Source organism: Taeniopygia guttata, chromosome 3, assembly GCF_048771995.1.
Source record: "Taeniopygia guttata chromosome 3, bTaeGut7.mat, whole genome shotgun sequence".
In the NCBI taxonomy this organism is placed as follows: Eukaryota; Metazoa; Chordata; class Aves; order Passeriformes; family Estrildidae; genus Taeniopygia; species Taeniopygia guttata.
The window spans coordinates 72,884,519-72,897,316 of NC_133027.1; the positions used below are offsets into that span (position 1 = coordinate 72,884,519).

General features: G+C 36.3%; 1 protein-coding gene across 1 annotated transcript in view; it reads left to right on the top strand.

Moving 5' to 3' along the window:
* The window catches only part of GALNT2 (polypeptide N-acetylgalactosaminyltransferase 2), a 90,312-nt gene that overhangs the window by 48,924 nt on the left and 28,590 nt on the right, over nt 1-12,798 (top strand). Inside the window, exons 2-7 of the mRNA XM_030268306.4 lie at nt 791-881; nt 2,733-2,886; nt 7,875-7,973; nt 8,540-8,607; nt 9,504-9,569; nt 12,572-12,693. Of these exons, the coding sequence (XP_030124166.1) occupies nt 791-881; nt 2,733-2,886; nt 7,875-7,973; nt 8,540-8,607; nt 9,504-9,569; nt 12,572-12,693 (600 nt within the window). The remainder of the gene's footprint in view (nt 1-790; nt 882-2,732; nt 2,887-7,874; nt 7,974-8,539; nt 8,608-9,503; nt 9,570-12,571; nt 12,694-12,798) is intronic.

A 12,798-nucleotide genomic window follows, 5' to 3' on the forward strand; every position in this document is an offset into this window, starting at 1 on the left:
GAACAACAGAAGCTGATGGCACTTAAATCAGTTGGCTAAGTGTAGTGTGCAAATTGGCATACAGTCCATGCAGTTGCTAGTTTCTTTTTGTTCTAAAGTTAGCTTCTTCTCCACTTTTTCCAAATGCATAATAGGGTAATTCCAGCTTCTTATTTTGTATTTCTGTGGTAATGAGGATGCAATAGTGTGGTGGTTGGGGTTTTATTTCTTTCCCTGTTGAAAATGAGATTTCAGGTTCAGAATAAATGCTGGAAATTGGAGGAGGACATTGGTGAAACTATTTGCCCCTCACCCATCTAAATCATCAATATCTTTTCAATCACAAATCCAGCAGAGTTGCCTGTGAAGCCCAGAATAAACACCAACGAAATTAACACATGAAAATATTTTAGAGGTATTTTTCCAATAGTAAGGCTGCCATTATGGATTGCTAGATTACCTGATTTCTCTTTTCAAATAACTTTCTGTCTAGGCTGTTGCTTGTTAGAGCAGGGCTTACTTCAGGTCTTGCTTAACGTTTTTGCCAATGTAGCTTCTTGGAACATAACTGATTAAATAAAGAATTCCATAATCCTAATAAATTTCCTTTTTTTTTCAAAGAAGAATTTTTACATAAATTAATTTCAAAAGTCTGACTCAATTTTTGTTGTGTTTTCCAAGTAATGGATAGAATAATCATTATTTCTCTTAAAATCCTTGTTTTCTTGGACCACTCTAAGTTTAAAATCTGGAAAACCTAATGTACTTAGAAGACACAAAACTAAATTAAGATTATGTACTTTTTTTTCAGGAGGACCCAAATGATATTGACCCCAAAAGGAAAGAAGTGCGTGGCAATGATGTGGAGGACAAGGCACAAAGTGTGGAGACACTACCTCCAGGTATTGCAGTAAGATTTGTTATGAAAGATTCCTAGCCATAAAATATTAATCAGTGAAAACCATAAAACACTGCAGTTGTTCTGATTGCAATAATTCTTTGTATTTTGAAAGTGCTAGGATTATTTTAGCAACATGTACTTTTCTGTTCTTATAGCTTCAGCATCCTTAAATCTTACCTGCTTCACTGCTTCTTTGATATAAAACAATAGGGAGTGTGGTTCTATGCTAGTATGTTTGTATTGTCCTTCAGTAGGTTTGAGATACTGTAAAAGCCTCTGGTAAAAAAGTAGTTCATTTCTCTTGGTGGATGATGTTGGCAGGCAACAGAAGAGCCACCTTGGGACTGTTATTTTGACTGAAGATTCAGCCAAGGTTCATACTTTTTTAGGGGTTTTTTTTAGCTTTTCATTTGGCAGATTTTCCTAACTGTCCTGCTGGTGTACTTTATTTTTTTCCTCATGCTTGCTCAGTATTTGTCACATGCTGGAAAATAACAGAGCAACGTGATTTTTATTTTGTTTGAGTGAAATCCTCATGCCTTGAGGATGTTAGGAAAATTAAGTGTTAAGGAATCTTCGTTTCATGTGAATGCTTCCATAAACTTCTTTTGATGCTTAACTGTTTCTCATCAGTGAGATTTCATATATTGCTACAATTGACATACTGAAGCATACAGAAAAACAAAAATTGAATTTGAATATTTTACACAATTGAAAAAGTTTAACTTGTGACAAGGACAACTGCTGATGAGATAGCATTACAGGTTTTGCTTCACTTCTATGAATCCTTGTGTTTTGCTTACAAATATGTCTTAGCCAAACATTTGAAATACTATGAGTTCTGGCAGAAAGAACTAACCAAGGCAAGCTTTCTTTTAAGCAGCTGGCAACTTCCATCTCCCAGAACATGTGAACTATGATTTTTCTTTTTCAGTCATAGGCTCTCCAGGTACAGTATAGGCTCTTTGCTATTGGTGCCTTTTTTCTGTATCCTTTGGCCTACCTTAACTTAGCTTCTGTTTGGAGAAGGGAAACAAGACTGGTTACCTATGTATACCTTTTTGTCAAAGCCTTTACTTTGTGTATATATTGAGAAATAAATCCCCAAAAGTTGAAGAGCCTTTGCATACTTAACTTGGTTTCTGCCAGATCTTCTCAGGTATTTTTTCTGCTTAACAGAACTGTCTACAAATTTTGTTTCTAGGGTTAGATCAGCCAATTTAGCATCTTCCAGCAGTTCTTATTTCCCTTTTTTTGAATGTTTATGTATTCTGGACCAAACTTTTTACTTTCCCAGTGGCCTTAAGTAGCCTGTTTGAGTATTAAAGGAAGTGGGAAGTGTCACAGGTTGAAAGAAAGAGCTATCAGAAGCTGGAAGGGTTGAAACTAGAAGTAAGATTAAGTGTGAAGTAGAGCAGGTCATGGCTTTTTTCATTTCATATGTTGATTAGTAGTCTCTTATGGCTTGATGTAACAGACAGGAGAATTGTTACTGCAAAGTAGTATTAGAGTCTGGAGTCAAAGATCAAGGCAGTCACAGACAGAACTATCCACCCTTAAATCAGTATTTTCTTTATTTTCAGTTAATATAGGCAAACTTCTGAATCCTTGTGGCAGTGAAGCTTGGTATTCATATTTCTGCAGATTCTTTGCATTGTTTTCAAAATTTGATTCTAATTTGTAGGATAGTCTATACAAATTTTATATGCAAAAGTGAGTTTTGATATTACACTGTTAACAGTACTGTTGAAGTTTAATTACTTAATTTTCATCAATTGTGTTTGGATTAACTGAATGTTGTTCCTTAAATCACGAATATTGAACTGGATATTTTCCTGTTTTTCTACTGTAGGAAAAGTTCGGTGGCAAGACTTTGATCAGGACGCCTATGTTGGTGCTACTGTGGTGCGATCCGGCCAGGATCCCTACGCACGGAATAAGTTCAATCAGGTGGAAAGTGACAAACTGCGAATGGACCGAAGCATTCCTGACACTAGGCATGATCAGTAAGTGCCAAACTGAGCCATGCTGGCTTGGATTAGCCTTTGAGTATTTATTGCTTTTGAGCTGCGTTTTCTGAAACAGTTCAGCTTTAGAAAGGACAGTAACAGTAAAATCCCTGATCCTTGAACAGTGGGCTAAGTTAGTCAAACTTATTCCAGTTTTTCTGTTTCCAGGACTTCCATCAGTGTGTATTATATATCCAAACTGGTGCTGCATTTCAATCTTTTTTTATTCCTGTTTATCTGGTGGCATTTCTTGGTTTCTACATTTGTAAGTCTCTTTCACAATGAGGATGATCAAACAGTGGAGCAGGTTACTCAGAGAGGGTGTGAAGTCTCCAGGCTTAGGGATATTCAAAGCCCAGTGCAGAGCCTGCTGTAGCAGGCACTGCTTTGAGGGAATTCAGGCTCAGAGATCTCCAGGGCCACTTAGGATTTCAGACACTCTGTGATTCTGTTTGTATGTGATGATTGTCAACTCTAAACCTAAAGAAATCAATTTATTCACACCCTGGTAAACATAGGACGGAATTATACTTCAGGCTGCTTGTGCAGGCTCAGGAAACAGTACACTTCACAGTAAAGAAAGATATTGTTTACTACTGGTTATAGGAGACCTTCATTTTAAAAACTAATTAATAGCTTCTATGAGTCTTGCTTAAAAAAAAAGTTGCTCATTAGGACTTCATAAATTGAAAATACAAAACCAGGTTTGGTTTTAAAAACTAGGCAATCCAGTCTTGAGACATAAAATTAGCCAACCGTGTGGTTAATTTGCATAACTAATTCTGCAGTTAGGATGAATGTACATTCACATATTTGTAAGTAGAAGAAGCTGAAAAAGACACCAGAAGAGGAGAGAAAAGGAAGGTTCCTGTTTTCTCCCATGAAGCTCTTTAATCACAAATGGTCTAGTGAAGAAGATTTGTATAGAAGCTCAGTAGTTTTTGAAATGTCTTGTATAATAGTGTCAGTTTAGGTTTCTTTATGCAAAGTATTTGTAGATTTGTTGTTAATTGCATGTCAAAGTAGGAAGAGTCTGGTGTTTCACTTCTTGCCAAGAAGGCAGTGAAAAGCACAATGCCAGTGGTGTTGTACTGAGGAGTTTAAAATTACTTTTGGCTTTTCTTCATAGTGTATACTTTTTTTCCCACAAGAAATGTAGTTTAACTTTTTAAGTCAGGTATTCTTTTCCAAGAGATCAAACTCAACTATCAAATTTTAGAAGTTTCTATGATTCAGATATGCTGAATTTGGAATTTTTTAGATACCTAATAACCTTGGGGAGGGAAGGGGGCACATCTCTAAAGACAGAGGCTGTCTTTTGAGAATAACTTAAATAAGAGAGATGTCCAGAGATAAAAGAAAACATGGCCATTGCAATATAATTTAACTGTTCATCTTGTTATTATATGCTGACTTGCTTAAGTGTTTCCACTAAACAGAGCTGGAGAAGAACACAGAGAGAAATGTTGCTGGGGAAAGGCTATATCTGAGCTGGGATTATTACGTAGTGTGTGCCATGGAGCAGATTTAAGTGCCTATCAGTCAGTGGATAGTCATCTTTTAAAGAAAAAATGAACCAAACAGGAAAACAAGCTGAAGCAATCATTCTTACAAGCTGTTCGTAATGAGTTCCCTACCATGTTGTATTTAATTTTTATTATATTTTGGGAAGAACTTTCACTGCAAAAGCTGAAAAAGCTGCATGAAATATTTTCTGAGAAGTGTGCAATGGAAAGAACAAAAACAATGGCCGTAGGAAGGAGAATACCTGAGCACAAGATGCTTTGAAGCATGTTAGTATCTAATAAAGTTGAAAGCAGCTGGTTGAGATTAAGATCTCTTGTGGAGCTGTTGCAATCTTCTTTAAGGAAAGAAGCCTGGGTGAGGAAATACTTTGTTTCTTCTTAAGTAACTTGTTATTAGTTGTATTGATGTGTCCAAGAGGCTCATTGACTAAAAAATTACATAGCAAAATTTTTTAATTGCTGAAATTTTCTAGACTGTTTAGAAGCAATTTATCAGGATTCTGCATTAGATATGTAAATGTGAGTGTAACTATGCATCTTTTAATACTATATTGTTAAGTCTTTTTTTACATCATCCAAACTTTTACAAGCAGGAAGACGAAAGTTTTCCTCATGTTTTTTATGAAAGCCTGCCAGCAGTACAACCAGACACTTCTGGTTCACTCATTTTAGCTGCTTGCCTTTGTTTTAAGCAAAAGGAAGAAGGGAAAACCAGGCAGCTACAACATAAGAAAGGAAGTGGAGAGAACTCTGAGCAGGAACATGGATTCTCACTCCAGCTGATGCTCACAACTACCACTTACAGTGTCTAAGAAACCGCTGTGTTTCCTTTTGTTTCATGGTAGATTTTGGAGATCCAGAAAGTGACAAGTGTGTGTCACAGTTGTAATAGCAACCTTGTAGAGCTGTCCTTCTGTCAGTGTAAAATACTTTCCCAAGTGGGATAAAGGATTAAATACTTTGTGTTTTTTGTGAACCAGTGTTCCCCATGTATGCTTTGGACTAGTGATTTCTGATCACATCTTCTAATTGATGTGTTGTGATGAATTTTAGGAATTAAGGTCAAGTACTATAGCTGCACTAAGATGTTTTCTTTGTCATTTGGCCCCTATTAGAAGCTTATGACCTCACGCTCAAGTTTTATTCTTAAGTAGAGAAGAAACAAACTGTCCTGCATCTTTAGTACCAGTTAAAGTGAATGTTCTCCTTGCACTGGTTAAAATGTGTATTTCTGTCAAAAAGTGATTTCAAACAAATCACAGAGGTTTTGGGGAAAATTGTTAATTAAATGAACCAGTTCAAATATCTGGGGAAGCAAATGTACTTTTCATGTTTTAACTGATTTTACTGACCTATGTTAAACATTGAAGATCTTGATTGACATTTTCAGTCCAAGTTCTATCTTAACTAAATGCATTTTCTTACTCTGCATGTAAAATTGAAGTGCTGTAGTTTGAGGAGACAAAGTTTAATCTTTGTGCCAAAAATAATGACATTGTTTCTTTGGTTTGAATTTTAACTGTGGCCCTGTTGACACAGTATAGTAGGAGGAAGACTGGTACTCAGTCAATTAAAGCAGGGATTTATGAAGAGCTGAAAACAGTAATACTTGGTGAAACATTCCTCCAGTTTTATTTGGATGTCTAGAAGTCTTATTTCTCCTTCAGAAATACACAGTAGTGCTCTTCTCTTGAGTTTTTTTAAATTTGAGAGGCTCCATTGCCTTGAGTAATTCCCCCTAATATGTGATCTGGCTCAAGTACTCTCTTCTGCAAGAAGATCAATATAAGTTTAATGTGACTTTTTAATTATTCTAATGCCAGTGCTTCATGCAATGACTGCGTTCACAGTAGCGCTGTCCTCTGTGGGTGATTTGAAAGCTAGCAGAATAAAGAATATCTTCTTCGGCACTGCAGACTTTGGAGTTTAATAATTGCACGTCTTTTAGCTGTCTAGATTAATTGCCAGAAGCTCACACTAGAGAAGCTGCTCTTTATTTTTCAGGAACACAGGCATTTGAGATTTATTCATTCCACACTGGGCACTAATGACAAAGCCATCTTGTATGCCCACCACAAAGCCGGAGACAGCCCTGCTAATCTGACACAGCAGTTGCAGGCTTGGCATAGACTCTGCTTTTGTTCAGAGCCAAGTGAGGTCACTGCAGCATGATAATGTTTTGTTTCATGCAGGCAGCAATGTGTGTGACACTATGGTTGTGTTGTATCAAAAATACCGCAGGTTTTTGGGTTGTTGTAGGGTGGGTCAGGGGAACAAGCAGATTACTGCTTGCTCTCTAGTTCCAAAATGTTGGAGGTTGCATTGTTTATGGTGCACGTTGCAGATGTTTAATCAGGTGTGGAGTAGGCTTTTTTACAGGCAGAAGCCTGGTTTTAGAAGTGTGGGTGGCAGACTTCTCTTAAAAACTGGTCTGATTAATACTGCATAGAGTACAGAAATTGAATTGCTGAAATAAGTACTTAAATGAATCACTGAATTTGCGGCAGGTGTATGCTAGTTGGGTTTATTCTTTCTGAAGACAGCTAGCCTGTTAAAACTCTACCCTTAATTAAAGGATATGGAAGAAATACATCTCTGGTATGTGTCACTGCACAAATGGCAATCAGTATGGTGACTTGTCACATTGTAATGCTTTTGGCATAACCTCAATATACATTGTTTTCTAGAGCTGTTAGTTTCTAATGCAATGAGCATAGTATCTTTTTTAGGTTTATTTTATTAGACTAAACAGCTTAACTGTATGTAGTCCTGAAGGATGCATTTTGGGATTTACTTCTTTTTGCTTGTTGTATTAACTTGAGGTTTCTAGAAGTGATGAAAAATGAGTTGACATAGATGGAATATTTATTGTCTTTATTGTTTGAAAGGATATGGTTCTGTGTTTAGTTGGCTTAGCATTGTCACAGCTAGCTCTGTTTTTCAAATTCTGAATGTTATGATCCTTACCAGTTCTGATTAGATTAGAAAACTAGTTTTATCTATGAGCAAGGCCAGGATGTTACAGGAGCTTTAAAAATAAAGGGAGAAGTGAACACATGATATTCCAAAGAAGAAACATGTGGTAGCCTGTGAACCTGTGCATTTTCATTGAAAATATGTATATTTCCTTGGATGTATTGAATGGTTTTAGTGTAAAAGAAGGGCTCCGGTTTCATACTCAGCTGCACAAAAGACATTTGACATAATGCGATGATGATGGTCTGGTGACTTGTCTGAACCTGCCCATATCTGCCACTGACTTTTTAGTCTTTTGTGTACTAAAGCAGCTGCCAAAAGTGTCAAAAGACAGGTTGATTATAATCTCACTTGAAAACAAGCTATTTTCTTCTTAGGCAGCATGTCTATAAGTTTAATAGACAATTACTTTGCAATGAAGTCCATCTACAAAGCCTGGGATGTAAAAGTTACATTGAAATGACAAGGTATTTTTTCTTTCAGGTGCCAAAGGAAACAATGGAGGATAGACTTGCCAGCCACTAGTGTGGTGATCACCTTTCATAATGAAGCAAGATCTGCTTTGCTTCGAACTGTTGTCAGGTATGCATGAAAGAGCCTAATTTTTCTTTAAGGCCATTCATTTCTGTCAGCTTGTGATAAGAAAGGCAAGTAACAACCCATTATTGAACTATTCTGAACTATTTGCAGAGGAAAAGGTAAGTTTTAATTTCATTGAGATATTCAGTTCTTACATCCTGAAATAGTGATGTTAAACAAAATTGCTCACCTTAACTAAAATGCATGTATGGGACTGATTATCAGATGATGTTTGGAGGCTGGCTGTTCCAAGAAAAAGTCAGGGTAGATGGATTCCCAGGTGATATTTGACTGAAAGATATCTGCAAAAGTTCCATGTTAGACATTGTCTAATGCACTGATTTCTGGGGGCTGGAATGGTGGGGGCAGGGGTGGTAGGGAGGTAAGGAAGGAGGAACACACAAAACTATACATGCGCCTCTTCATGCTTTTTGTAAGAACAGGCCAACAGCTGTTATTGAAAGTAACAATCTGGGCTAGGTTCTACTGCAACTTAACTAACTGCTTTTCTGACATTATTATGGAAAATTAACACTGCTGGAATGCTTTTTTGTTTTGGTCTCTTTCAGTGTCCTTAAAAAAAGTCCATCACATCTTATTAAGGAAATCATACTAGTGGATGACTACAGTAATGATCGTAAGTACTTTTACAGGATCCTACCTTACTGTGCTTATTCTGGTAAGATATGCTGATGCTGATAGGTGACTCAGTTGAGAATAGAACACATGAATAGGAGTTTGTAGAGACTCGGCCAAAACCACTTCTTAACTCTTTCATATCTGTCATTGTGGAAATGTGAAGTCTCTATAAATATTTCCAGTATATCTTGTCCTTCAGCTAACAGGAAATAGTAAGAGTGTATCTTTAAAAAGAACCTTTTCATATTACATTATCTTAAGTAAAAATAAAATCCATGGTGCTTGCAACAAATGTTTTTGTAGTGCTGTTTTAAATGAATGCATGTCTCCATCAGTCTCAGAAAAAAATCTTACTGAATCTAAAATAAGTCAATGTCTTGTAGTTACTAGTGTATCATGATAGAAGTTTAAACAACTGAAGTGGATCTCAGAGTAATAGTTCTTAGAAGAAGCTAATGTATATATTTGCATTAATACTTTTACTAATACTAGCTTAGGTCACGTTTGTCTTAATGTTGGTTAGAAAGTGAGCTTTCTTATGGGCAAAGCAGCTTATTTAATCTTAGGGAAGTTTTTTCTCTCTATGCAATGTAGAAACTGTCTAAAGTAAGCAAAGAGAAAATAGTTAAATAAAATTATTTCAAGACTGTAAAATTAAGCTAGCTTTACGTAACATGGTGAAGGTAGTAATTTCTTAGCCTGGTAAGTTTTCTTTATTTCTTGTGAGATGAGTAACTAATTATGACCACAAACATTTTCACCTACAAAGCTTTTGCTTTCTTTGAAGATGGCCTCTCTTCTGGTATACAGTGTTGGATGCAAAACTGGTTCTCATCACTTGACTTTTTTTTCTTTATTTTTTTAAATTCTTAAACTTATTGTTTTGTTTTAAAGCTGATGATGGGGCTCTCTTGGGAAAAATTGAAAAGGTACGGGTTCTTCGAAATGATCGGCGAGAAGGTAGGCTTAATTTTAAGGAACTAAGATACAAATTCCACTACGCTGCCTTATCTGTTAGTTTTCATCGAGTCTTATAAAGGAACATTCTGCTTTACTTTCCTTATTTGAAGAGAGATCTTCACTTTATAAATCTACTAGCAGAAGGAATAAAAAAATGTAATTGTGTAGTAAAAACAGTAATTGTGATTGTTTTCATATTGTTCTGTGCACAATTGCCCATTGTTGGCTTTTACAGTGTGAGCTTCCTTCAGGGATTGCATTTAATCTTCAACCTTTCCTTTCTCTTCCTGCACTGAATCCTTAGTTAAGCTGCTTCCATAGTACGCAAGGTCTCACTGTAAAATGTTATCTGTGTTTGAAATGAAGCAGTTTAAAAATGGTCCTCTTTTTTTGCTGGTTCCCTTATTAGATATAATTTTATGGATTTAGTTGATGGACAGCAGGACAAACAATTTGCTTTGACTTGAGGGTTTGAGCAGCCAGGAGGGCTGGGACCAAGTATGCTGGTTTTTCTGAAGCCAACATGCCCTGTAACAAATCTGTCTTACATATGTGTTTTATTCTACGTTGCTGTGTAAATTGTGGTCTCACATCACTGAGCCCTTCAGTCAGCAGTTCGCTGACAGTGGAGTTTAAAGTATTAGATACAGGCAACTGTTATTCTACAGCTGTTTGAAATAATAACTGAGATTTGACAGTTGAAACAGCTGACTGAATTAGTACATATGTGGTTGCTAATTTTTATAAGCTGTATCTTCTAGACTGCTGGCCTGACCTGGGGAAGAGCTGGAATCATTAGATTGTCAGGAACTGGAAACAACATGCACAAAACATGTGTTGCCCCATAATTAAAGTTAGTGCAATAACTGATGGGTTCTTAGTGTTTAAATATTCTGTTTGGAATATACTTGTGAACAAAGGCTTATTAGGAAAGCAGGTTTTTTATGACTTGCCGTGGTTGCCAGGTTCTGAGTATGTTAATGTCATTTTTCAGTGTATCACTTGAACATGGAGATAGCAGTAGAGGGAAAAAACAGAATGAATTAACATATTTTTCATGTTTGTTTCTTTTAGTAATTTTAAATATTAATTTGCAACGCATATACAGATACATGCTTAGGAATGTACATCAGTATCTCTGAAAATTAAATATAATTTGACAAATCTATTATATCAGAAGAGAACAACTGTTTGCAGGTAGAAGACAGAGTATTAGTTTGTATCTTTGTGAGATTAAAATTAAATATTACACATACAAATTAAAATGCGAGAGAATTGGTTAAATTAACCAATGTGTAGGGTGCTTGTTCATACTAAGTAGTATGAACAATAGAGGAAAGCAAGGTGTTTTAAAACAGAAGTTGAAGAGATGGTGTCAGTGAAGAGGACACTAACTGCCTTTCTTTCAGAAATAAATATTAGTAGCTATTAGTCTCATCTCTAGTACCAGAGTTTGTTATGGGAACAGATGTGTTTGGGGGTGTGGTAGTCCACAGAATAAATGTTCAATGGAACCTTTTCAGCTCTATTTGTTGTAAGCCTGAATTTGATTGTGGAGGATTCAATGACCAAAGCGCTCACATACATTTTTTTTTAAACTCTGGAATTAGAAACACTATTGTATGTTTTCTATAGAATTGGAGTAAGACAGTAAGCTCTTCAACAATATTATTTAGAAATAAGCTCTGGGGGGAGGAATTTGAGAAGTTAAAAAAAGAAAGTATAGCAATAGTGCTTGAGGAATGGTTTGATGTGGAAAAAACTGAACAGAACAGATTCAAAGGCTGAAATTAAGGCACCAGCACTAAGTCAGTGAGGTACAGTTAGATGACAGTGTGCCACAGATAAAATGTAAAATGTTGGAGAGCCATTGCACAACATGTATCTGGAACTGTGCTCACACTTGAAATAAGAGATAGGAAAAGGATCTTGATGGGGCTGTTACTGAATGTTGGTTGGAGCAAAAATTCTTTTCCTCTTAAGCAACTTGTATTCTGTTGGCACAGTCATGTTTTGCATATTTATTTTGTAAAGGGAGGAGTACAGTATTTCAGTTGGAGGGGGGGAAATGCCCAAACAAACCAGAGAATACATTTAGTGGGAAACAATCAAGAAAGAAAAATAAAAACAAAACTAGACTTGGCTTTGGTCTTGCATGACAAAAAGAAATCAATGAATTTTTGAATAGTAGTAGAAAAAAGTATGGTGGAAATTTGCAAAGGAATGGGAAGAAGCTTGCTATGTGTTTACATAAAGCAAGGAACTCTAAGGATTGGTGAGGTCATCCAGTGAACAAATAGTAAAAGAAAAGGAAGGAAAGGAACATGGTAAATCAGTGAGGGTATCTATGTAATCGAGACATAGAGAAGAGAAGAACCCTTTGGTTTTGCCAGAAGTTTCATCCTAAAGATATCTGTTCAGAACAGACAAACCCCAAACAAACAGCAAAACAAGAGAATGGCTGTAGTCACAGAGGAAAGACAAGTGGGTTGGGGTAAGGCTCTCAGATGGGAATTAATGAAGCATGGTTATTTCTTGAAGTTCATGGAAGAGTATACAGACTCTGGTAGGTACTAAGATGGGGGGTGGCAAAAAGGTGGGGAGGGTAAGTTAATGATGGTGCTTTCCTTAGTTGTATAGTAAAACTTCAGAAGACATACTTGTTTTCAGGTCCAATTTTAAATAAGATTTATTGGTGTAAACCACTTAGAGTAATGCAGACTCATCTGTATTTGTGCATCACTTGTTTTGAAAAAGGCACTTTGCTTCTGCTTAAATCAGATGGAAACCTGTAGAGTGCAGTAGGTTGGATGCTTGTAGGCTGTTTGGTGTGAAGTCATTTCACTGAATTCTTAACGAGTGTCTGATTTTGGTAATGGAGCTTGTGTATTTGCTCTGTCTGAGTAATTTAACTAATTACTAACTTAGAATGCAGTAGTTTCTCACTACTGTTGATTGTTTTCTCCAGGAAGTACTCAAAACTGTTTATCTTTACTTCTCAGGCCTGATGCGCTCCCGTGTCAGAGGGGCAGATGCAGCACAAGCCAAAGTGTTGACCTTCCTGGATAGTCACTGTGAGTGCAATGAACACTGGCTGGAACCGCTTTTGGAAAGAGTAGCTGAGGTTAGTAAAGAGTTGTAAAGTAATTTCCTGAAGAAGCAGCTTTTAAATTTTAAAGCCATCTGGTTTATACTAGATTAATTTTATTCATTTTCCTAAGGAAGCTTT